The sequence below is a fragment of the Saccostrea echinata genome, unplaced genomic scaffold (assembly GCF_033153115.1).
Source record: "Saccostrea echinata isolate AGI-Se365-2 ecotype Australia unplaced genomic scaffold, CSIRO_AGI_Sech_v1 ptg000009l, whole genome shotgun sequence".
NCBI classification, from domain to species: domain Eukaryota; kingdom Metazoa; phylum Mollusca; class Bivalvia; order Ostreida; family Ostreidae; genus Saccostrea; species Saccostrea echinata.
Window position 1 is genome coordinate 12,109,040 of NW_026889758.1, and position 26,585 is coordinate 12,135,624.

Genomic DNA, 26,585 nt, shown 5'->3' on the forward strand with positions numbered 1-26,585 from the left:
TTTAAGGTCATTTTATCACCTGGTTATAATGAACCCTAACTGCTCTCTAGTTAAGGGTATTGTTATCACCTGGTTAGAATGAACCCTGACTGCTCTCCAGTTAGGGATATTGTTAGGGCCCCGCTCTGCGGGCGCCCTATAGTGATCAGTCCGTCCGTCCGTCTGTCCATCCAAGATCTCTTGTCAGGAGCATATCTTCTCTCTCCTTGGCCCAATCTGGCTCATACTTCACCCACAGAGTGCCTTTGGGTAAAGGGTGTGCAATGACCTTGAACTATTTTTCTAGGTCTAAGGTTAAGGTCATGGCAGAATTATATGAAAAATCCTTGTCTGGAGCATATCTTCTCTCCTCTTGGTCCAGTGTGGCTCATACTTCACTCACAGAGTGCGACTGGTCAGTGGATGTGCAGTGACCTTGAACAAAGTTTTTAGGTCAAAGGTCAAGGTCAAAAAATAGCCTCTCTGTTTAAAATCTTTGTTCGGTGCATAATTTCTTTCCCTTAAGTCCAGTCAGCCTCAAACTTTACCAATTGACTTAGGCAGGGTTAGAAACTCCCTAAAATTACAACTCGCAAATAATTGTGAGTACCAAGAAAGTGAACTCGCAATTTTATAAGACTACTTGCAATTTTCATACAAAGTTAAATTTATATAAATTAAATCCATGTAACTTAAGGAAAAAGTAACTACTGTACAATACACAAAATACAACTACAGTGTGACTTTTAGTTAAATTACTGATTTAAATCAAAAGCATTGTGTTCTGTCATATTATATAATTTTGCTACAGTTTCAATGCAAAAAAAATCAACTCGCAAGTTTTTGCGAGTTACCTAATTTTTAACTCGCAATTTGGGAATTCTAACTCGCCTTTTGCGAGTTGTATATAGTGAATTTCGAACCCTGTTAGGGTACGGAACATTTGTGATTTTCCTTCCATATTTTGATAAAGGATATGCAACAATTTTCATCGAGAATATGCAACATTTGTGATTTTTGTGCCGTTTTTTGATAAAGGGTATGGAGCACTCGTGATTTTCATGCCATTTTTTATTATAACAAGGATGATAAAGAAGCCCTTTAGACTCAAACAACACATCCCTTAATAGTACACAAATGTTCCTCTTCAAACTTTTCACTCTATTAAAATACTCACTTTTAATCAAATATATCATAAGCCATGCAATTTGTGTACATGTAGGTTTTGTGTGGTGGAAACTGCATGAAACTGATCTCGGATAGTTCTTTAAGAGATTCTTTAATGTTTCGTAAATAAATGTTATAAATTAATCCACAATGATACACAATGCCTGTAGCATATTATTTCTTGTACTGTTTGTGCAGAGGCTGCATGGGCTTATATACAAATAAATGATGTTCTGTATATTCATTGACAAGGATTATAAAAATTTTCAAAAAAATTAAAAATGTAATTTGTAATTTAATTAATTACTTTTGCAAAGTAATTGTAATTTAATTAATTACATGTCTTAGAAAACCTGTAATTTAATTGTAATTTAATTGAAGAAAAAGTCAAAGTAATTGTAATTTAATTAATTACTTTTTAAAGTAATTGACCCCATCCCTGCTTCAAAGTAAACCCTTTTCAGCTACCTTACATTTTCATGTTCATTGCTGAAAGTGAGGCCCTTTGAGATGGCCGCCATCTCAATGATATCTAGTTATCACCTGGTTAGAATGAACCCTGACTGCTCTCAGGTCAAGGTCATTTTAACACCTGGTTATAATGAACCCAGACTGCTCTCTAGTTAAGGGTATTGTTATCCCTGGTAAGAATGAACACTAACTGCTGTCTAGTTAAGGGTATTGTTATCACCTGGTTAGAATGAACCCTGACTGCTCTACAGTTAAGGTCATTGTCATCACCTGGTCACAATCAACCCAGACTGCTCTCAGGTCAAAGTCAGTGTTATAGCAGTGTTATCACCTGATTAAATGAATGCAGACTGCTCTCAAGTCAAGGTCATTATTATTTCTTTGTTATCATCTGGTTAAAATACATAAGCACACGTAAACTGCCCTCAAGGTCGATGTTATTATTAGGTAATAATAACACAGAGTGCTCTCAAGTCAATGTCAGATATATTATTTAAGAAGATTATTTTCATAATTTTCACTGGGTTAAAGGATGTCACGTAATAATCGACCTTTTCTGATATTGATGCGAAAGTGTCCAAGTAGAATATGATATTGCACAACTCATCATTTCTATACTGTAATAAGCAAAAAACAACCATGCCAAAGTTACATAAAACATGACATCATAAGAAGCATGTGTTTATGCCCCCACCATAAAATGGCCAGGGGCATATAGTGTTACCCTGTTCCGTCATTCCGTCATCATTGAATTTCAGTTCATTATCTCGGCAACAGTTGCATACATTCAACTCAAATTTGACATATGGCTATGTCAAAGAAATACGCAGGTCAAGTTCGAATTTGGTCATGGTCCGATGATTTTTGACAGAGTTATCTCTCTTGAACTTGGAAAAAAATAAGAGATTTTCAGTTTCCGCACTCTAACTTTTTTAGGGATTTATGTATAAGGTTGAAATTGCATATGCACAAACAAATTTAAAACTAAAATATAGCATTTGAAATTTTTTGCTGCCTTTGGGAGCATTCGTGGCAATGCGACACATCTAGTTACAATTGTGACGTAATGTCAGCAAAGTCTCGCAAGCTTAGTCTCTTTCTGTGTCTTTGGTCAATATTACTTGACAAAGGTCCTTATAAACACATATTGACCTATGCTGAAGTCCATAATTGTATATCATCCATGCAGACTGCTTGAAGTCAAGTTCATTGTTGCTTCAGTGTTATTGTTTGGTTGTAATGAACACATGCAGGCTTCTATCATGTCAAGGTCTGTTTTATTTCAGTGTTATAATCTGGTAATAATGAACCCAGACTGCTCTGAAGTCAAGGTCAATGTTATTTTAAATATGATTATGAATTTTAACATCAGAACCTGAAACTGTCAGGTGATTACAGTCAAAGATTGGCAGATATTCCTGAGTGTGACTGTCTTTCAGGAGATAAACACTTACTGCCTGGGTACCCTTGTGACATTGGGGTCCTTTGACCATGAGAAGGAGGGAGAAGTAAACATCTCAGTGTCTGTGTCAGACAGCCGGGGTCTGGAGACGACAGTGGAGTGGACAATGGAGATCCTAGATGTCAATGATGCTCCCTCTGTAAGTGAACTCCAAGCAGATACAGTGCCATAACAGAACTTGTTTTGTAAACATGAAAAAGCATTCCATAGGTCAATTTTTTATTTGAAATCCTTTGACATAATATGTGATTACTGTAGTGTTTTATAATCAAAGAAGATGGGTGAACATGACGAGTGAAAAGCCTATAGTGTGACAAACATGAATGTGAAAAATTAAATTTTAATTATATCAAAAATTTCCTTGATATTTCATCCAACATTAAAATATACTTTATGTAAAATCTCTACAATTTTCAAAAATCTCACAAAGATTGAAATTATTTGCTTATGAAATATTATACACACACTGAAGAATGCAAAAAGAGTCATTTTCTCACGCTATAACACTATTTTTCGTTATGAGTGGGTCTTCGCTCCATTTTTTGGAAAGTTAATCCTCAAAGTTTGCATAAAAATATACATTTTTTGTTTCCAAAAACATGGAGCAAAGATCCAAAATACCTTAAAAATATACTTTTATGACATAGCATTCACATCTTTTCAAGAAATACTTGAAGTCCATAAAGTCAAGGGTCATATCACAAACATGATTTAAATGCCACTATTTATCAGGACTTGTGTAGTCTAGTGGTTGGCGAAAGTCTCGAAAGAAAATGATACTCAGTATTTTTATTGCTAGGTGTTTGAACCCCACGAATACTACATTATTTTTTTAAATAAAAGAATAAATTTTGCCGAGAAAATTTTCCTCAGAAAAGTGCTGTTTATTATAATTTCAGAAATTTCAATAATGAGAACTTTACTCTAAATCCTAAATTCACAAATTGAAATGATTTTTATATATGTGAAGCTATAGGCTTTCTGCACGCTATGTTCACCCATCTCCTTAGCCAAGAATAACAATTGTGCTGTCTTGTCCAATGTAAGCGAAAGTTACACAGTTTAGATAAAAATCAACAGTCTGAGAGAATAGTAAAGAGAAAAATAACAATTTATTTAAGATCATAATTAGCCAAGAATAGAAAAGAGAATGGTAATAATGTGTTTTAAATTAAGATAAAAAAAAAAATTATCAGAGGATGATTACTCTCTTGTCTAGTAATTATGAAAGTTCAGTATTATATATATTAAAGGATGTCAATGAGTATTCGCAGGGATCGACATTAACAGTTGTCCGATTGCCCGGGGCAAGTAAATTCTCAGTTTGGGCAAGTGAAACTGCTGATGTACTTGTCCAACCGGGCAAGTGAATATTTCTGATAGATTTTTTTTTATCTTACATTAGTTTATAAACAAAACAATAAAGTAAACATTTGATTTCTACCAGGAATATGACATTGTTTTTGCATTTGGAAATTCCTAGATCATACTGTTTATCAAAAAATCGGGTTTGTTATTCAGTTTTTCTTTCGTGGTAGCTAGCTAGTTGACAAAAATATGCTTTCCGTCTGACAACTTTCTTTACATTCTTACGAAAAAAGATATCATAAAATAGTTCATTTGTTAACTCACAGAATATAAAGAACACCAGTTATTCTTGGCGCACAATGTATTCTTATCAGGACATGTATGTTTCGAAACATGGCAACTATTTTCCTTTAGCATTGCTTCAGTTTTTCGGGGGGGGGGGGGGGGGGGGGGGAATCAAAGTTCACAAAAAGATCACACAAAAAATAATTTTCAAAAATATGAATTTTATTTTTAAGGAAATATTCCTGCATAGCAGTGTGAGTACAAATATTTAAAATAAAACATGAGCAGCAGACCAAATTTTTTTCTGGCACTTAACTTGCCAAATATAAAGTAATATCTCACTTTATTTACAATAATAAATTAAGATACCAGTTCTCTTCTTTCTAAATTTTGGGCGACCAAGTTTTGCATTCGGACAAGTCAAAGTTTGAGTTCACTTGCCCAAAGGGCAAGTGAATCTGAAAGTTAATGTCTATCCCTGATTCGGGTACTCTACTATCATTTGGTCAAACCAACTATTGAATAAATATGAGAATTCATGAAGTACATGAACTGACGTTTGGTCATACCAACTGTCGACTAAATGTGAGAATTCATGAGGTACATGAACAACGCTTCATGCCAGCATATTTTTCATGAATTGCTAATGTGGTGATAACTTTATCACTACCTTAATTATAGATTAAGGAATTGATTTGAAAACCTAATGCAAATGAAAGAAATCTGTAAGAGCACAAATTGCTTAGTAATAACAAAAAATCTTTTAACTCTATCATGATCATATTTATTATATAGAACATGCATTTGATGGTGGGCTGTCAAAATTCATTTCTACAATTTCTAGAAAAAGAAAAACATGCATCATGTTATTGAATGTAAATTTGATACTATCCTTCCATCCTGATGATTGGTTTGAGTAAGTGGTATTCTCAGTAGGTTAATCTCACATTGTTTGTAAAATCATCTTTTTGGTAACTGAGTCCTGCTCATCAACAGAAAGCAGACTACAGGTCATTCAAATACTAATTTTCATTTAATTTAAATGATAACCAGTGAATTATTCTGTGAGTTTTCATGGTTTTAAATGGCCATGAAGTATATTAGCCTACATCTCTATTACAGGAAATCTTGATAAATGGAGAGATGGTCAGCCGTGTGACAGTTACAGAGAACAACAATGGAGCTGTCATAGCGAACCTGACAGCAGCAGACCAGGATATAAACGACACTCATAGCTTCCTCCTGCTCAATTCCGCAGACAGAAGATTCACCCTCAAAGGGAAACAACTCCTGGTGAACACAAATTTACCTTTATCACATCATTTTTTTCTAGGGTGGGATACTTGTAGTTGATATTAATACCATACTAAATACTCTTACTTGAACAGTACAATATATTTAAATTTATACCAGTTATCAATACTCAAAAAAAAAAAATGTAAATTTTGTAGAAATCTCTCATTAATCTGGAGGTCTTTGTCCTGAGCAAATCTGGAAAACTGAATTACTTCTGTTAAATTTTGTTTTTAAATATGAGTAAAAGTATAAAAGCAATATATAATCCTAATTAAACAAAGCAAATGAAATATTATCTTGTGATACTGTAAAATAAGACATGTGAATGAAAAGATTTCAAATTAACGTGTGTTATTAAAATATGTGTGTAAATCATATAAATATAATAATGTTCAACTCAATTTTCAACTCAAATCCTTTGATCTACATATGAGTATAGGACACCCACAGACAAATGTCAAGTTGTCAGTGTCCGGGTTAAAAATACATGCTAATAAAGTGTGGTAAACACAGATAATTGCCTACCTTGTGTTTTGCAAGTAAGGATGGTCAAACTAAAGTAATTCTTTTGATTTTTGAGTCACTGAGTCACCTTTGAATGAAATTTTAAGTTTTTTTGTAGTAAAAATTGATTGACCAAGTGCTGTAGCAGTTCCCTTCTGTATCACTCTCTCTCTCTCATTTACAGTCAATTCACTGACACAGATGGAACATTCGTATTGTTGTTTGTTAACTTAATTAAGACTTGGTATCAATAAAAAATGAAAAAATATTGAAACTGTAGGTGCAATTAAATCCAAATACCTATTAGAATTTTAAGCTCAGGTGTGATTTTCTGCAGTACTAGAATTACTGGTAATCATATTTTCAAGGTTAACTTTTCTATATCAAGTTTTAGTGAAGATCTTTTATAAAAGCCAGACATTTATATATACAAGTTTTTAAGTCATTTAAAACGTGTCTGTTTGAAATAATAAAAGGGTGATGTGAAAAGGATGTGAAATTAAAAAAAAAAAGATTAAACGTCATAACATATGAGTTACTTTAAAAAAAATGTAAGATCTTTTGAAGAGGAAATAAAAAAAAATGTTTGAATATATTGTGTGATAAATTTTTCTTTTCCAGACATCTGATTCAGCTAACCTAGACTTTGAGACCACGGACTCCTACGCCATTCGTATTGTGGTTAAAGACAATGGAAAACCAGCTTTATCTTTTGAGAAATCTGTCACTATCATGGTTGAAGATAAAAATGAGGCTCCAAGAAATATTCTCTTGTCCGCCAACAAGGTAACAAGGGCTACCATGTCTGTCTATGGGTAACCTTGAAATGGTTTTCAGGTTTTGCCAACATAGTGATATTTGTTTTTATGTATTTTAAGAAGGTAAAAGAAATTGTTTGAAATAAACACCATGCACAGTAGAAAACAAAACCCACAAAGTTTTAAAAATGGCACCTTTTTGTAATGATATTTTTGCTTCAATGATGGTAGAATATTTACTAGAAGCCTTATCATATGTCATATCAGCCAAAGTGGCCCCATGTCAGCCAGAGGGCGGAGGGCTGATATGGGGCCGAAGGGCTGATGTGACATATGATATAGATTTTAGTATGTAATAATATTCTATTTATCATATATTTAAAATACTTGATATGCGAGTTCACATAATGTTTCATGCATGTTTGTGAACTATTTAAAATCTAATAAGAGTCAATTTTATCCAAATTAATTAAGTCCACAAATTTTGGTAAAGAATTGTATTACATGTATAATTATTTTTAAAAAATCAAGTAATTGACTTTTAAACTTTATATAAAGTTAACGTTACTTCTAGTTTGATAAGGATTTTCGCACGCCGGTCCAAGCTTTTATTATATACCTAATAAATAGTCTATAATAAAAAAAATTACTAAAAGTCTAGAGAATTTTATCGTTCAATATCTTTGCATTTTATTAAACGCTAGGTTTGTATTATGTATATGAGTATGCCCAAAACATTCCAAATATGAGCGTTCAATATCAAATGCCCCATTGTAATCAAAAAATGTTGTCTGGTCAACCTCTCGAAGGCAAATTTATGATAGGTAGTGGCAGTCAGGTAAGAGGAGTTTATTTTCACACAAAATTGAAATTATTAAGTAATAATTTTGTACCTATTAGCCTCAGTGTTACCTCAAAAAGCAAATCATGATGCTTGGTAGGGTCATTTCTTATATTTATGCAATACTGAACACTTACAGGGCAGACGTTAATTTAAATACTGATGCTGAAAAATTCTTATTAATTTGAGTTATTTAATTGAAATAATTAATATAAATCAAAGGGAGATGTTTTAGCTATATAATAGAGGAATTATCAAAATATACAGTGCGGACTCGTTATTACGATGTTCATTTTGTCACGGTAAAATATCGTAATACCGAGGGCAACGTAATAAAAGTTCCCAATAAAATCCAGTAAAACATCGTTTTGAAAGCTTGTTGTTGTATTAGGAGGTGTATTTTTCTCCTTTTGTTTCCTTCTCCTGTTCAAATTCTTCATTAAAACGCTATATACATAGAATTTATTAATAACTTATCTTGAACAGATATCTTCATGATGCTATTTCTTCTATTTCCTTCATTTTAAAAGAAATGTGCACATTTTTTATAAAAACTTCGGCAATCTTCATTTATCTGCCGCCATTTCCTTTTACTTTTACTTTCGTTTCGGTCTAGATAATGCGTTCGTAAAATTTTCAATGTCTTCGTATCATTACTACATAAATAACAACAATACATCACTGGGCGGTTTTGGGTGTTCAATGAGCTTAGAGCTGCAGTGAACAACTGATGAAAGTGGGCAGTGTGATAGGCATATTCATGGACAGGATTGAGAACACACAAGCTAAATATATTAATGTCAAAATAAATTTGAATTTTTAAATTACTGAACAGAGTTCAATTAGCAGTTGAGCAATTATCGATTTGTATTTCTGTTGACACCTGTGAGGTAGTCCAAGCCACTATCCAAGCTGTTAAAATGTTAGTGGAGTTCAAATTTTGCCAAAGTTATGTTTGATACCCAAGCTGTCTGTTAAACTGCAAACGAAATTACACATTACGTATTTAACATACATGCATACGATTAAATGTAACCCTTTATTTAATAAATTAATTTTACTTATTAACCATAGTAAAAAAAATAATGAAATAAACTTTACAGAGATAGATAAACTAGAGACTACATTTATAAATAAACAGTTTAATTGTTTAACAATGGCTTTGGCACGTCTCCAATTCTGCTGACCTCGCTAGAACAGTCAAGGTGTGTGCAGTCAAGCGTCACTAATCACCTAATGGCCCTGCAAGTTAACACTCTGTCAGAGCACAGGTGTTTCAATGTTTATTTAGCGTCTCCTTAATTGTCTACAGTCGATCAACACTGAATAAACACGGGGTGAAAAAAAATTTTTGGACATAATTTTTACATCGTAATACCGAGTCCCGGCATTTTAGGACATCTTAATAAACAGTTCTATTTTGTATAGATTTGTTAAGAAAGGGTTTTGTGCTTTGAATTTTCAACGTAATAAGCGTTCTATCTTATAAAACCGTCACCTTAATAACGAGTCCGCACTGTAATAGAGGAATTATTGAACTTATTTTGGTGAATATTGGCACTCGTTGGCTGTACAAATGCACTCGTGAGCTCGTGTATTTGTACAGCCAACTTGCACCAATATTCACCAATATAAGTTCAATAACCCTATATTATCATATGCTTACTCCTTGGTAGTAAATACACGGATTTTGCACTAGTGTTGTACAGGTAATCAGAGAACATCGATTGTCGATGAAAAAATGCTACCGATTCCGATGATCGATTATTATTTTTCATAATTGATCATCGGAAACATACCTACCTAGCTACCTAGTCCTTGTTGCACCCAGAGGCACATAGGCAAGGACTAGGGATTTCCATTCTTCTCTGCTCTTAGCTGTCCTCCACCTCTCCTCAGCTAAGTTTCATTTCCATCAGTTCTTTTTCAATGGTTTGCCTCCATGTTGTTTTTGGTCGGCCTTTCCTCCTTTTCCCTTCTGGGGTCTATCTTAGTGCCACTCTTGTGATATTGTTTGTTGGCTTTCTTAAGACAATGGCCAATCCATTTCCATCTGTATTCTGTATCAGAAACGTACTTCTTATAAAATGCAGTCTGGAATTATTCATTCCTGGTTTAAAATTTATTTCTTCGTAATGAAAGAAAAATGGTGTCTTATGTGTTATAAAGCCAACTAGCACAAAGCAGAGGTGATTAAGAACCAAAAGGTGCATATATAGAAAGTGTGAAAGAAGCAAAACAACAAAGAAAACAGTATATTATATTTTATAAAGATTCATATTAAAGAAATAAAATGAAATACTTGTAATAGTCTGCTTTTTATATAGAAAACTGACATCCGATTATAATTGGTAAAATCTCATCGGAAGCAGTAACCGATTCCAACCGATGATGGATTATGAAAATTAACTGATGTCCCATCTCTATTCTGCACTGTGCGAAAGAGGTCACAATACCCCATATTAATGACTGGTCTGAAAACCATTATCACTAGTCAGACATCGGTGTACAAAAACGCATATCAAACCAGCACCTGTTTAATGAACGTCAATTTTATGCCCCCTTAATTGAAGATTCGGGGCATATAGTTTTTGCCTTGTCCATCTGTCAGTCTAGCTTTCTGTCTGCAAAAACTTTAACCTTGGCCTTAACTTTTGATTGGTTTGAGCAATGGCTCTCATACTTCACTTGTGTATTTGTTGTGACAAGACCTTTCTTTGGGTACCAACATATTTGACCTCTTGACCTTGGAGTTTGACCCGCTTTTGCATAATTTTACCACACTTTAACCTTGGCCATAACTTTTGAATGGTTGATGCTAGGGCCTTCATACTTCACATATATATTCCTTGTGATGAGACCTTTCCTTAAATACAAATATTTTTCACCTCTTTACCTTGACCCTTGAGTTTGACCCACTTAACAAAAACTTTAACCTTGGCCATAACTTTTGAACAGTCAGTACTAGGGCTTTAAAAACTTTAATCTTGACCTTTACTTCTGAACAGTTGCCACTGGGAAATATATATTTCTTGTGACAAGACCTACACTTTGGTATCAACAATTTTGACCTTGACCTTGGAGTTTGACCTTTTTTTGAAAAACTTGTACTTTGGCCATAACTTTTGACCAGTTGGTGCTAGGGCTTTCATATTTCATAAGTGTATTCCTTGTGATAAGCCCTTCCTTTGAGTACCCTTTGACCTTGACCTTTGAGTTTGACCTACTTTTGAAAAACTTTAACCTTGGCCATAACTTTTGAACAATTGGTACTATGGCTTTCATTTTTGAGATGTATATTAGTTTAGAAAAGAGCTATCCTTGGGTACTGACAATTTTGACCCTTTGACCTTGACCTTTGAGTCTCACCTAGTTTTGAAAAACTTTAACGTTGGCCATAGCTTTTGAACAGTTGTTGCTAGGCCTTTCATATTTCACATGTGTTACCTTATGACAAGACCATTCATTATGTACCAGCGATTTTGATTTGTTTACATTGACCTTGGGAGTTTCACTTGCATTTGAGAAACTTTAATCTTTGCCGTGGGCTACCATACGGGGGCATCAGTGTTTCACAAACACATCTTGTTTCTATTTACAGTAAAAAAGTGCCAGGGACAGACAATTTTGCTTCAATGTAAACATACACTTTCAATGTGATGTTTTGATGATGCATATGTTTTGGCTTTCCCATAGAAAAAAAAAACTGGACACTGCCGTTCTTTCTATGATATTGGGGAAACCCATCTTTTATCTGTAGCTCCTTCTATACCACTGAATAAAATTTAAGCATACCTTCCCAGAATCTTTATTACAGAGTGCCATTGTGCACCTCCTATTTAACATTTTAATTGGACACATATTTGGGCTTTTCCAAAGCAAAACATGGACACTGCCATTCTTTCTATGATATTGGGGGTACCTGTGACTTATCCACAACTCCTCCTATATCACTAAATTAAAATGAGACTTTCACAGAAACTTAGTCACAGAAACTAAGTATTCCACTGAAATATGGAAGATCTTGTATGACAACTCAGATTAAATTGTGTATAACATCTATCATGGCTGATGTTCATCTTATCTATGTGAAAACTTTAAGATCAGCTGTGTCTTCAAGCAACACCAGAGCATCCTCTAAGAGGATTTATTTACAACTCATGTGAAGGCATGTCAGACCTACACTTTATTATAATGGCATCAAGGATTGAAAATTTTTACCATCTTCTTTTAAATGTACCAATGGGAAGAGTACTTTTAAAAAACAATTTATGAGTTTCATCTATCAAAAGGGCATTTAAAAACATGAAAGTGAAATGTTTAATTACTACTGATGTGAAATCCTTTTGACAAGACCTTTCCTTGGGTACCAGCATTTTTTACCTTGACCTTGGAGTATGACCTACTTTTAAAAACTTCAATTTTGGCCATAACTTAAGAAAAGTTGGTGGTAGGACTTTCAAATTTCACTTGTTTATGACTTGTGACAAGACCTTCCTTTGGTACCATTTTTAGCTCACCTGAGTTGAAAGCTCAAGTGAGCTTTTCTGATCACCCATTGTCCATCGTCCGTCAATCTGTCTAGCCGTCCGTCCGTCTGTAAACTTTTCACATTTTCAACTTCTTCTCAAGAACCACTGGGCCAATTTTAACCAAACTTGGTACAAAGTATCCTTGGGTGAAGGGGAGTTTAAATTGTTAAAATAAAGGGCCAAGTTCCCTTACAAGGGGAGATAATCAAGAAAGGACAAAAATAGGGTGGGTCATTAAAAAATCTTCTTCTCAAGAACCACTGGGCCAAAAAAGCTGAAACTTATGTGGAAGCTTCCTTGGGTAGTGTAGATTCTAAATTTTTAAAATCTTGACCTCTGGGGGTAGGGCGGGGCCACAATAGGGAATCTAAGTTTTACATCAAAATATATAGGAAAAAATCTTTAAAAATCTTCTTCTCAAGAACCACTGGGCCAGAAAAACTAAAACTTATGTGGAAGCATCCTGGGGTAGTAAAGATTCTAAATTGTTCAAATCAGGACCCACGGGGGTCGGGCGGGGCCACAATAGGGAATCTAAATTTTACAGTGAAATATGTATGAAAAATCTTTAAAAATCTTCTCAAGAACCACTGGGCCAGAAAAGCTGAAACTTACGTGGAAGCATCCTGGGGTAGTTTAGATTCTAAATTGTTCAAATCAGGACGCCCAGGGGGAGGGTGGCGCCACAATAGGTATTACAAGTGGGGAAATCTGATAAAGAACAGCATGGCCAAAGTTAGGTGAGCGATGTGGCCCATGGGCCTCTTGTTTTTTTTTACCTTTTTACTAAAAGGCATTGGAGTTTAACTTACTTTTGAAAAACTTTAACCTTGGTCATTACTTTAGAACAACTGGTGCTAGGGCATTCATATTTCACTTGTTTATTTTTGTAAAACGACCTTCCTTTGTTGCCAATTTTTTGTGTCACGTACAGAGCAAAGCGACACTTAGGGATCACTTTACCTGTTGTCTGTCAGTCTGTCCATCTGTCACACCTTATATCTCAAGAACTATAAGAGATATGGATTTGATATTTTGCACATGTATTGCTTGGCACTATGGTGTTTGTAAATTACCATGGTTACGGACCTCATGAGCCTTGACCCTGACCTTTGACCTACCTTTCAAAATAGTTCATACTGCTGATATACAGCATATTTTTAGGTCACCTGAGTCACTCAGGTGACCTATTGCTATCTGTTTTCGTCCGTCGTCGTGCGTTAACTTTTGAACATTTTTAACTTCTTCTCTAGAACTGCTCAACCATTTTCAACCAAATTTGGTATATAGCATCTATGGGTGAAGGGGAACAAAAATTGTGAATTTCATGGTCCCTGCCCCCCTGGGGCCTGAGGGCTGGGGCTTAAACCACCTAAAATAATGCAATCTTTAAAAATCTTCTTCTTTACTCCTGGACATCAAGCAGTCAAACTGTTGGCATCATTGTAATAAGCATTGAGCCCTCTACCAAAATTATGAAATTCATGGCCCCAGGCTCAGGGGTTCTGGCCCCAGGGTGGGGCTATATAGATCATATAGTGAAAGTGCATTATTTCTTTGAAAATCTTCTTCTCTGCTCCTGGGTATTAAATAAAGTTACTAAGTACATAGTTATGATGAGCAAGAGTGCCTCTTCCAAAATTTGAAATTTATGGCCCCAGGGTCAGGGGTTGTGGTGTTAGGGCAGGGCTCTATAGATTATATAGGTGAAAATGCATTAATTCTTTGAAAATCTTCTTCTTTGCTCCTGGGTATTAAATAAAGGAACTAAGTACATAGGTATGATGAGCAAAAGTGCCTTTTCAAAAATTGTAAATTTCATGGCCCCAGGGTCAGGGGTTCTGGTGTTAGGGCGGGGCTCTATAGATTATATAGTGAAAAAACATTAATTCTTTGAAAATCTTCTTCTCTGCTCCTGGGTATTAAATAAAGGAACTAAGTATATAGTTATGATGAGCAAGAGTGCCTCTTCCAAATTGTGAAATTCATGGCCCCAGGGTCAGGGATTCTGGCCCCAGGGTGGGGCTCTATAGATTATATAGTGAAAATGCATTAATTCTTTGAAAATCTTCTTCTCTGCTCCTGGGTATTAAATAAAGGAACTAAGTACATAGTTAAAATGAGCAAGAGTGCCTCTTCCAAAATTGTGAAATTCATGGCCCCAGGGTCAGGGGTTGTGGTGTTAGGGCAGGGCTCTATAGATTATATAGTGAAAAAAGATTAATTCTTTGACAATCTTTTTCTTTGCTCCTGGGTATTAAATAAAGTAACTAAGTACATAGGAATGATGAGCAAAAGTTCCTTTTCAAAAATTGTGAATTTCATGGCCCCAGGGTCAGGGGTTCTGGTGTTAGGGCGGGGCTCTATAGATTATATAGTGAAAATGCATTAATTCTTTGAAAATCTTCTCTGCTTCTGGATATTTAATAAAGTAACTAAGTACATAGTTATAATGAACAAGAGAACCTTTTCAAAAATTGTGAAATTCATGGCCCCAGGGTCAGGGGTTCTTGTGTAAGGGCGGGGCTCTATCAACTATACAGTGAAAATGCATTAATTCTTTGAAAATCTTCTCCTCTGCTCCTGGGCATTAAGGTGATAAACTAAGTACATAGTTATGATGAGGAGGTGGGCCTCTTCCAGAATTGTGAAAGCCATGACCCCTGGGTCAGGGGTTCTGGTGTTAATGCGGGGCTCTATTGATTATATAGTGAAAATGCTTTAATTCTTTGAAAATCTTCTTCTCTGCTCCTGGAGACTATTTAAACAAACTAAGTGCATGGTTATGATGCATAAGGATGCCTTTTCAAAAATTGTGAATTTCATGGCCCCAGGGTCAGGGGTTCTGGTGTTAGGGCGGGGCTCTATTGATTATAAAGTGAAAATGCATTGATTCTTTGAAAACCTTCTTCTCTGCTACTGGAGACTATTTAAACAAACTAAGTGCATGGTTATGATGCATAAGGATGCCTTTTCAAAAATTGTGAATTTCATGGCCCCAGGGTCAGGGGTTCTGGTGTTAGAGCGGGGCTCTATTGATTATATAGTGAAAATGCATTGATTCTTAGAAAATCTTCTTCTCTGCTACTGGAGATTTTTTAAACAAACTAAGTGCATGATTATGATAGACAAGGATGCCTCTTCCAAAATTTTTTAAATATATGGCCTCAGGTTTTGGGGTTCTTGAGGAGGGGGGGGGGCTCTATTGATTATATAGTGAAAAAGCATTAATTCTATTAATTAATCATTAATTAATCCTGTCTGCTCCTTAGTGTTGAGCTGATAAATAAATTGCTTAGCTATGATGAAAATGGGAGCTTTGAACAGAATTTTTAAATCTTGTGGTTCTAGGGTCAGGGGTTCGGGCATAACGAGGGGGGGGGGGGGGGCTTTTGATAATATAGTGGAAAAGTGTTAATTCTTTGAAGTCCATAGTTATGATGATGAGGGTAACTCTTCCAAATGTGTAAATTTCTTGACCCTTGGTCTTGGGTTCTGGTGTTAGGGTAAGGCTTTGTTGCTGCATGGTGATAGTGTTAAGTTGGGGACAGATTAGAACTTAATTTATGAGTTGATACTGAATACTAGACTAATTATTTTGTTGATCCTGATCTTTCTGCTTCTCTTGCTTTAGGGCACATTGCTTCATCTATCAGTGTATTTAACTCCTAAATTGTTGTATTATACTCAGGTGACCGTTAAGGCCCTTGGGCCTCTTGTTAACATTTAAGAAGTTAGTCTGTGCTATTTAGCATGTGCACTGTTTGTCATAAAGCATTATGAAAAATACCAGTGTTAAAGTGCACTTGACCTTTGACCTACTTTGCAAAAAAATTCCCTTGAAGCTTTGATTTAAAGGTGCTTAGACACAGATTTGAAGTTAATATTTTCTCAAATTTTCTGTATAATATCACGACTTACATATTGCAATAGCATTTCACACGAAAATATAATTAAAAACTTATTTTATCTGGAAATTATTGGAACTACGAATTCCTGGACGCGTTTGATTAAAACATCCTTGCACTTTCACAAATTTTATCTTTATCCTTAATATTTAAGAAAAGAAGCGATTCTGTTGTGTATTAATGAAAAACATTACATCTATAATCCAGAAAATTCAGAGTAGAAATGTGCGAAAGCAAACCCCCTTACTAATATCGTCAGTCTGTGCTCAATGTTGTATACAGAGTTTAACAAATTGAATACACCCGTGAAACGTAAACTGTTGTTGTAAACAGGACACGAGCCCTGTTATTGTTAATGTTTACGATTCACCGAGTGTGTTCAATTGTTAAAGTCTGCACACACCACTGAGCACGGACTGACAATACTGTGAGTGGGTTTTGCTTTCGAACATTTCTACTCTGAATTTTCTGGATTATAGTTTTAATATTTTTCATTAATACACAACAAAATTGCCACTTTTCTTAAGTATTAAGAATAAAATTAAAATTTGTGAAAGTGCAAGGATGTGTCAATCAAACGCGTCCAGAAATTTGAAGTTTCAATAACTTCGAGATGAAATAAGATTTTTATTATATTTTAGTATGAAATGCTATAGCAACATATAAGTCATGAAATTATACAGAAAATTTGAGAAAATATTAACTTCAAATCTGTGTCCAAGCACCTTTAACATGTCTTTGAATTTAAGAGACAGGGTTTTGATAATTAACATTTATACATGTTTATGAGCTCATGATACTGTACTTTGAAACTGTATGATTATGATATTTAGTTACCACACAAACATATTTAAATACTATGAAAATACATTGGATCTGTATCTCACAATGAGTCATGTAGACTGACATTTGCAGTAAAGACAGATTGAAGTCTCTTTTGGGTGATTGTTGGAATACTATAAACAATAATATGTTTCGTATTACTGCATTTCACTGAGAAATTTTCTATATTAAGAATCTATTCTTGAATACAAGTTTACCACAACTTTTTAAGAGAAGATGAAAGAGTTGGATTGGGGATATCCTTTTGCAGCTTTTCTACTAAATGTGTTTGATATTGACTTGTAAATGGTGGGTTGTTTATAGCATCTTCAATTTGATAGCTCTCTAAAGCTCAATAACATTGTCTGATTTTGAGCATAATTCCAAAAGTGCAAAGTTGTTTATATGTTCTGCAATGGATGTGCCTTGGGCATGTGTAGTATTCATCATGTCTGCCTTCCATCCCTCTATCCTCCTGTATGTCTGTCCTTCCTACTTTGCATTTGGCTCAGTTAAAAAAAAAACTATTTAAGAGATTTTTCACCAACCTTCATATGTAAGAGCAATTCAACTGTGAAAAAAATGACCTTGATCTTTTATTTGGCCTTGACTGCATTTTCCCCCCATTTTAATAAATACAAATTTAGAAGTGATTTTACCCAGAGATTGGGAGCATATAGATTTTGGTCTCTCTGTCCATCTATCTGTCAGTAAAAACTTCAATTTTGGCCATGAGTTTTGAAAGGTTAGTGCTAGGACTTTCATATTTCACATGTGTACTTGTAACAAGACTTTTCTTTAGGTACCAAGATTTTTTACCTCATGACCTTGACCTTGGACTTTGGCCTTCTTTCAAAAAACTTTAACCTTGGTCATGACCTGCCATATGGGGGCATCAGTGTTTCACAAACACATCTTGTTCATAATTATTTTAATATGCTTTATTTATTTATGAAAATATAAGTACAGTTAATACATTATATGATGTGTGCTTAATAGATCCAATACAAAGGACTATTCAGTAATGATCAGTATTTGCCCCAAAATCAGACTTTGACGGAGAAATCTATAATTTTGTTCTGAACCAGAGGGATATCTGCAGGTTTCAAAGCATTAATTATTAGCTCACCTGAGCTGAAAGCTCAAGTGAGCTTTTCTGATCACATTTTGTCCAGCGTCCGTCTGTCTGTCTGTCTGTAAACTTTTCACATTTTCGACTTCTTCTCAAGAACCACTGGGCCAATTTCAACCAAACTTGCCACAAAGTATCCTTGGATAAAGGGGATTCAAGTTTGTTCAAATGAAGGGCCACGCCCTCTTTCAAGGGGAGATAATTATGAATTACTGAAAAAATAATGGCATCATATAAAAATCTTCTTCTCAAGAACCATAGGGCCAGAAAAGATGAAACTCATGTGGAAGCATCCTCAGATAGTGTACATTCAAATTTGTTCAAATCATGACCCCCGGGGGTAGGGCGGGGCCACAATGGAGGATCAAAATTTTACAGAGAAATATATTGGAAAAATCTTTAAAAATCTTCTTCTCAAGAACAGCAAAGCCATGATGAGTCATATTTATATGGAAGCATCCTGAGGTAGTGTAGATTCAAGTTTGTTCAAATCATGACCCCCGGGGGTAGGGTGGGGCCACAATGGAGGATCAAAGTTTTACAAAGAAATATATAGGAAAAATCTTTAAAAAATCTTCTTCTCAAGAACAGCAAAGCCATGATGAGTCATATTTATATGGAAGCATCATCAAGTAGTGTAGATTCAGTTTGTTCAAAACATGACCCCCGGGGATAGGGCGGGGCCGCAATGGAGGATCAAAGTTTTACATAGAAATATATAGGAAAAATCTTTAAAAATCTTCTTCTCAAGAACAGCAAAGCCATGATGAGTCATATTTATATGGAAGCAATCTCAGGTAGTGTAGATTCAAATTTGTTCAAACCATGGCCCCCAGGGGTAGGGCGGAGCCACAATGGAGGATCAAAGTTTTACATAGAAATATAAAGGAAAATTTCTTCTTCTGAAGAACAAAAAAGCTATGTTTAATCATATTGATATGGAAGCATCCTGAGGTAGTGCAGATTCAATTTTGTTCAAATGATGACCCACAGGGGTAGGATGGGGCCCAATGGGGGATGGAAAGTTTTACATAAGAACATATAGAAAAAAATATTTCTTCTCAAGAACAGAAAAGCTATGTTTAGTCATATTGATATGGAAGCATCCTCATGTAGTGTAGATTCAGTTTGTTCAAATGATGACCCCTGGGATAGGGAGGAGCCACAATGAGGAATCAAATTTTTACAAAGGAATATATGGGAATTTGTTTTAAAAATCTTCTCAAGTACAACAAAGCTATTTGTTATATTGACATGGAAGCATCATCGGGTAGTTTAAAATTCAAGCCCCCCCCCCCCCCCCCCCCCGGGTCTTTTCAATACTGAACTGATTGTGCCTTTGCCTAGCCAATGAGCTCAGGTGAGCAATGTGGCCCATGGGCCTCTTGTTTTTATTAAGCATTACACCATATGTTAGATATGATGCCAGGAAAATGACGTAGATTCAAAATTTTTATGATTTATAGAGAAAAAGGTGTATATAATGTGACAGTCAATATTTTGAGTAAAAGTCAACGAGTGCAGGTCTGCTACAACTCAATGTTTTGATATTATGTGAAGAATGATATCTGAAATATGTGAATATTCTTATGGAGCACGTTTGCGCTCAATAAATTATAGTAAAAGTTGAACAAATTTTGTCCTCTTTCTGAAAAAATAATGCAAAATCCAAATAGTTTGTGATGTGATAGAAACAAAAATTGCCAATAACCTACTATGAAACTTCATTATTTTTTGTAAATTCAACTTTTTCATTCTATATATGCAATTCAGCACATTTCAAGATATTTTCAAAATTTTACTCTTATGGGGGCAAAAATATGCATTTAATGCATATAGCTCTTTCCTGCTTACATAGAGAATATGAAACTGTAAACTGTTATTTTGCTACTACACCACGAAAGCCATGCATCTTATTTTGCTATAGCTCAGACCGAGAAACAAGGTACATTTCTCCTCATGTTCTTCCGTAAATTCTTATGATGATCAAGAATTCTTGATTCATGTAATAACTTTTATCAATATTATGCATTTGTATTAGGAATAACACTGTCTTAATATAAGATGAAAAACTTCATAGTCTCTGTAATACTTATGTTACTTAAATTTTTGACAGTGAACTGAGAGAGACTCTGAACTTAGAATTAAAATAACCGCAAAAGTTAAGGCATTGGATTCCCAGTGGTTAAATGTTGCATAAGAGTTATATACTTATTATGCATCATTTCATTCACTTTCCAAACCTAATACACATATGAGATGTATTTGTTTAAACTATATTGTTAACAAATAAACTAATCTGGAGTGGGTGCTCAACTGTTTATAATGGAGACCAACAGATACTGTTATTTAAATCTGGAGAAATGTGTGTGTGATATCACATATGAAGTACATATTCATACAGCAGTGAATTCTGCCCCTGCTTTCCAACACCTAAATAAATTCCCTAACTAAATTCTGCAGTATTCCAAGTTCTGATAAAAATTTCAATGTAGACAGAGTAGCCTTTTCAAAGAGTGATAACTCTTAAATTCCTTGATAAGTCTTCAACAATGATTTGTATCATTTTTTCAGTGTGGTATTTCATTAGCTCACCAGAACTGAAAGCTCAAGTAAGATATTCAATCAAAAAGTGTCTGTCGGTTTGTCTGTCATGTGTAGTATGTTGTCTGTTTTAACTTTTCACATTTTTGATTTCTTCTGAAGAACCACTGGACCAATTTTAACCAAACTTGCCACAAAACATTCTTGTTTCAATGTAGACAGAGTAGCCTTTTCAAAGAGTCATAACTCTTAAATTCCTTGATAAGTCTTCAACAATGATTTGTATCATTTTCTCAGTGTGGTATTTCATTAGCTCACCAGAACTGAAAGCTCAAGTAAGATATTCAATCAAAAAGTGTTTGTCGGTTTGTCTTTCATGTGTAGTATGTTGTCTGTTTTAACTTTTCACATTTTTGATTTCTTCTGAAGAACCACTGGACCAATTTTAACCAAACTTGCCACAAAACATTCTTGCTTGAAGGGAATTCAAGTTTTCACAAATGAAGAACCATGCCTTAATTCTGTGAAGGAGAGATGATTAAGAATTTGTGAAAATTTAGCGATATTTTTTAAAGTTTCTCCTCAAGAACAGCTGGGCCATGGTGGGTCATATTATTATGCAAGCATCTGCAGGTAGTGTATATTCAGATTACTTAAAATCATGGCCTCAGTTGGTAGGATTGGGCCACATTCAGAAATCAAAATTTTAGTACTGGAAAATAAATGAAAAGTCTTCCCAAGAATAGCTGGGCCATGATTAGTGATATTAATATGCAAACATCATCAGATATTGTTTAAATCATGACCTCCAGGGGGAGGATGAGGCCACAGTAAGGGATTTAAGTTTCATGTGGGAGTATTTAGGAAAAAATCTTTAAAAAATTTCTACTCAACAACAGAAGGAGATGCAGATAAAAGGATTTGAATCAGGTCCAAGGAAGATTATAAAGTTTGCTTTGGAATATACACTTGTATAAGGAAAATTTTTTTTTTTTAACTTTTTTTGTCAGGACTACTGGAGCATGTTTAATCATATTATTATATGTAAGCATCCTCAGGTAGTGCAGATTCAAGTTTGTTCAGATCATAGACCCAGTGGATAGGGTGGGGCCACAATATTGGGGCAAATTTTTTTTAGAGGAGTATCAGAGCTGTTTACTGTTACGGAAATTCAGTATTTGTCCTGATTTTGGTTTCAAAATACTGATTACAAATTGACCTCCAGAAATTATGCTTCTGGGTTATGCTCAGTTTTTAGTTCACTTGAACTTTTCTGATAAACCGGTGTCTGCCGTCCGTCTAGCTGTCTGTCTGTCTGTCCCTCTGTAAACTTTTCACATTTTCAACTTCTCAAGAACCACTGGGCCATTTTAACCAGAATTGGTTCAAAGCATCCCTGGGTGAAAGAGATTCTGAATTATCAAAATGAAGGGCCAAGCCCCCTTCCAAGGGGAGATAATCAAGAAAAGGCAAAAAAAGGTGGGGTCATTAAAAAATCTTCTGCTGCTCAAGAACCATTTGACCAGAAAAGCTGAAACTTATGTGGAAACTTCCTGAAGTAGTGTAGATTCTAAATTGTTCAAAACATGGCCTCCGGGGTTGGGTGGGGCTGTAACAGGGAATCAAAGTTTTAAATTGAAATAAAAGGAAAAATCTTTAAAATTCTTTATTTTCAAGAACCATTGAACCAAAGAAGTTGAAGCTTTTTGAGTTATTATAGATCATAAATTGTTCATATCATGGCCCCTGGGGATCCGGTGTGGCCATAATAGGGATTATATAAGACAAATCTTTGAAACTCCTCAAATCTGTGATGAATCTTATAATGAAGAAAGGACGCAGTGTTACAATGCACTTTTTAGCTCCACTGGTCAGAGACCAGAAGAGCTTATGCGATAGTAATGTGTCCGTCGTCCGTCCGTCTGTCTGTCTGTCCATCCGTCTGTAAACAATTTTTCAAAATGCTACTCCTCCTACAGTTTTGGTCTGATTTCAATATAACTTGGCACACAAGTAGACTACACTAAGATACATAATTCTGTGTATCGGTTTTTGATTTCGATGAACAGTGTTGCCATGGTTACTAAAAATAGAAATTTCTGTGAAAAACATTCAAAATGCTACTCCTCCTACAGTTTTGATCTGATTTCAGTATAACTTGGCACACAAGTAGACTATACTAAGATGCATAATTCTGTGTATCGGTTTTTGATTTCGATGAACGGTGTTGCCATGGTTACTAAAAATAGAAATTTCTGTGAAAAACATTCAAAATGCTACTCCTCCTACAGTTTTGATCTGATTTCAGTATAACTTGGCACACAAGTAGACTATACTAAGATGCATAATTCTGTGTATCGGTTTTTGATTTCGATGAACGGTGTTGCCATGGTTACTAAAAATAGAAATTTCTGTGAAAAACATTCAAAATGCTACTCCTCCTACAGTTTTGGTCTGATTTCAATATAACTTGGCACACAAGTAGACTACACTAAGATACATAATTCTGTGTATCAGTTTTTGATTTCAGTGAACGGTGTTGCCATGGCTACTAAAAATAGAAATTTCTGTGAAATACTTTCAAAATGCTACTCCTCTTACAGTTTTGATCTGATTTCAATATAACATGGCACACAAGTAGACTATAATAAGATACATAATTCTGTTTATCGGTTTTTGATTTCGATGAACGATGTTGCCATGGTTACTAAAAATAGAAATTTCCTTGAAATACCTTCAAAATGCTACCCCTACAGTTTTGGTCTGATTTTAGTATTACTTAGCATACAAGTAAACTACACTAAGATACATAATTCTCTGTACCAGTTTCGGATTTTGATGAATGGTGTTGCCATGGTTACTAAAAATAGACATTTTCTTGAAATACTTTCAAAACGCTACTCCTCCTACACTTTTTGTCTGATTTCAGAATAATGTGGCATACAAGTAGACTACAGAGATACATAATTGGTGTTATTGTTTTTTGATTTTGTTGAATGATGTTTCCATGGTTACTTAAATCAAAATTTCAGTAAAATTGTTTTAAAAGGCTACTCCTCCTACAGTTTTAGTCTGATATAATAATAAATCTTGCCAAAAAGAGACTAAACCAAGGATCATTATTCTATTTATTGCTGTTGCAAAGTTTCAAGTCCAAGTGCTACTTTTATCTTCCTTTATAAATACAACCAGTAGAGCTACAGTCTCATCAGAGACTTCTGGTTTCAAAGTGCGTTAAATTTGGGACAAAGTTAATGCACTTTGAAAAAATTATTTCTTTTCAAAGTGGGTTAATATAGACCATATTAACGCACTTTGAAAAAAATGTGCACAGATTGGTCAATATTCTAGCAACTGCCTATATTATATCTATCTTTGCAAATAAAGCTTTGAGGGACTAAGCCCCCTTAGCCCTTTGAAAAAAATTTTTCAAAGTGCTTTGATTTTGTCCCAATTTTAATGCACTTTGAAAAATTTTTTCAAAGTGCGTTGCCGCAAAGCAGCCATTTTTGTAATTACTGCTCATGTTACGTAACCTCTGAAGTTGACATAAGACGACATAAGACGGCTAAAGACGACTTCCAATAGGAGTGCGCTCAGCAGCTCTAGCAAAATCCTTACTCAATTTGCCAAGGGTGAAAAAAGGAGAGGAGTGGATCATCACCCTTGGCTAGCAAAGATGGATAGATGCTGAAAAAACAAATAATAGTGTTACAATAAAAGATCATTCATATTTTATAAAGTTAATTCAAATTTACATTAAATAATTAAGCCAAAGTATTGTAATCAACATTATATTAAATGGAATTATTGATGAAAAAACTCAAATTAAAATTTAAAATATTCTAATTTAACTCTTTCCCCCTCAGAGCTTTGAAGATAAGGTGTTACTGTATACTCCCGTAGCAAGCCACTGCTGCAGCCTTATCTCCACAGCAGTCTAGCATCAGTGATAACCCCATTTACTCAGGCATTTTCAGAAATAAAGAAAAAAATCACAGTGCTTTATATTTATTCTTAATACTCTCAAATTATTGGGTAAAAATATTTAAAACCAAGTATTTTTATTTTCAGCACAATCTCATCTTTACAATGATGATAATTTAAAGCCAATCCTTTATTTTTAAACTAAGAAAAAGTTTGGTAAATGTCAAGAGTCAGTGTATATACACACATTTTTCATGACAAAATATTTAGAATTTAATCATTTTACAGTCAATAAAAAGGTTTCAATGTCTATTTTGGTATGTGAAAAGATCCACATTTTGCATAGATGAACACTGCGAAGTTTACACGAACGGATAATCTTTTTAATTTCTTTTTTTGGCCAAGTAAGCCTTCTTTTCTGCTTCAGTGATTTTGTACCAGACACGGTCTTCCTTTCTCTTCTATGCATTTATTCGCCATGCACTTTTATTTTTGTGATGCACATAGTCTATAATAATGTTTGGATAAAACATATCACCCAAGAAATCTTTTGTTGCAGTTGTTTTTACGCAAAAATCGGCTCCGGAATACTGGCCATGTGACTTTCAACTCGCACGCCATGAAATTTCGAAGGTTTTCTGGCCAATTATAATGTTCCAAATTAATTTTTTCTGCACAAATGAATTCTTTATGAATATATGTATTCGATTCAGCATCCTAAAACCCATAAAGTTTATCTAAATCGTCGCGTGAATAGAAATAATCTCACCGTACATTGTTCGTAATCCGCCATTTTGAATTCACAACTTTTGTTTTTCCTACCATACAAGGTAAAAACCATCTTTATTTATAGGTACACGTGAATTGATGACAGTGCACATACTTTATTTTTGTAGGCCAATAATAACGCTTCAATTTGATACCTGCCCCAAAGTTGCCGATGTCATAGTCTCGTTTTCACATAGTCTTAAAATAACAAGACGTCGAAAGGCGCTTGTGCAGAAATTCTGTATAGGCGTCGAGAGATGCTAGTGCGGTAATCATGGATGGGCGTCGAGAGACGCTTGTGTGGAAATCCTGGCTAGGCGTCGAGAGGCGCTTGTGAGGGGGAAAGAGTTAAATTACTGAAATGAATAGGGTAAAACTTGTGGAATGAAGAGGAGAAAAAAATTCATTTTAAAGTTTTTCTCAAAAAAACATTTGACTCGGGTGAGTGTTGTAGCCCATGGGCCTCTCGTCTTTTTCTGTGAGAAAATTTTAATCATTACAGAAAAAAACATTTTTTTTGAGCCCAGGTTTCTCCTTGGAGTATTAGTCTAGAAGTTATGTAACTTGATTCATCAGCAGTAGTTTCTAGTGAATCTAATAAATTTGGTTGCATAATTGTCATAAACTCATAATGAAATCATGTAGTTTATCATATTTTCCTCGAACTAGGAGTTCTTTTTTGTGTTGATAAATGGATGACTTAGATTTGAAATTAACCACAAAAATATATTAGATAACCACAAAGTATTTTTTTCCTAAGGCAGTGGGAGAGTTCGTGATGTTTTAGTCGGTTTGATGTTTAGAATCTTAGTCTCTCAAGGCTACAGCCAATCCTTGCAGAAATTACATAATCCTGTTGCACTGTGCAAGTTTTCTTTTCT

At 34.7% G+C, this 26,585-nt stretch overlaps 1 protein-coding gene across 1 annotated transcript in view; it reads left to right on the forward strand.

Annotated features, from left to right (window-relative positions):
* The first annotated feature begins 6,397 nt into the window (after positions 1-6,397).
* LOC133182443 (protocadherin Fat 4-like) overlaps positions 6,398-26,585 on the forward strand; it is a 60,647-nt gene continuing 40,459 nt past the window's right edge. The window contains exons 1-2 of the mRNA XM_061317292.1: positions 6,398-6,466; positions 7,094-7,258. Coding sequence (XP_061173276.1) covers positions 6,398-6,466; positions 7,094-7,258 — 234 coding nt within the window. The remainder of the gene's footprint in view (positions 6,467-7,093; positions 7,259-26,585) is intronic.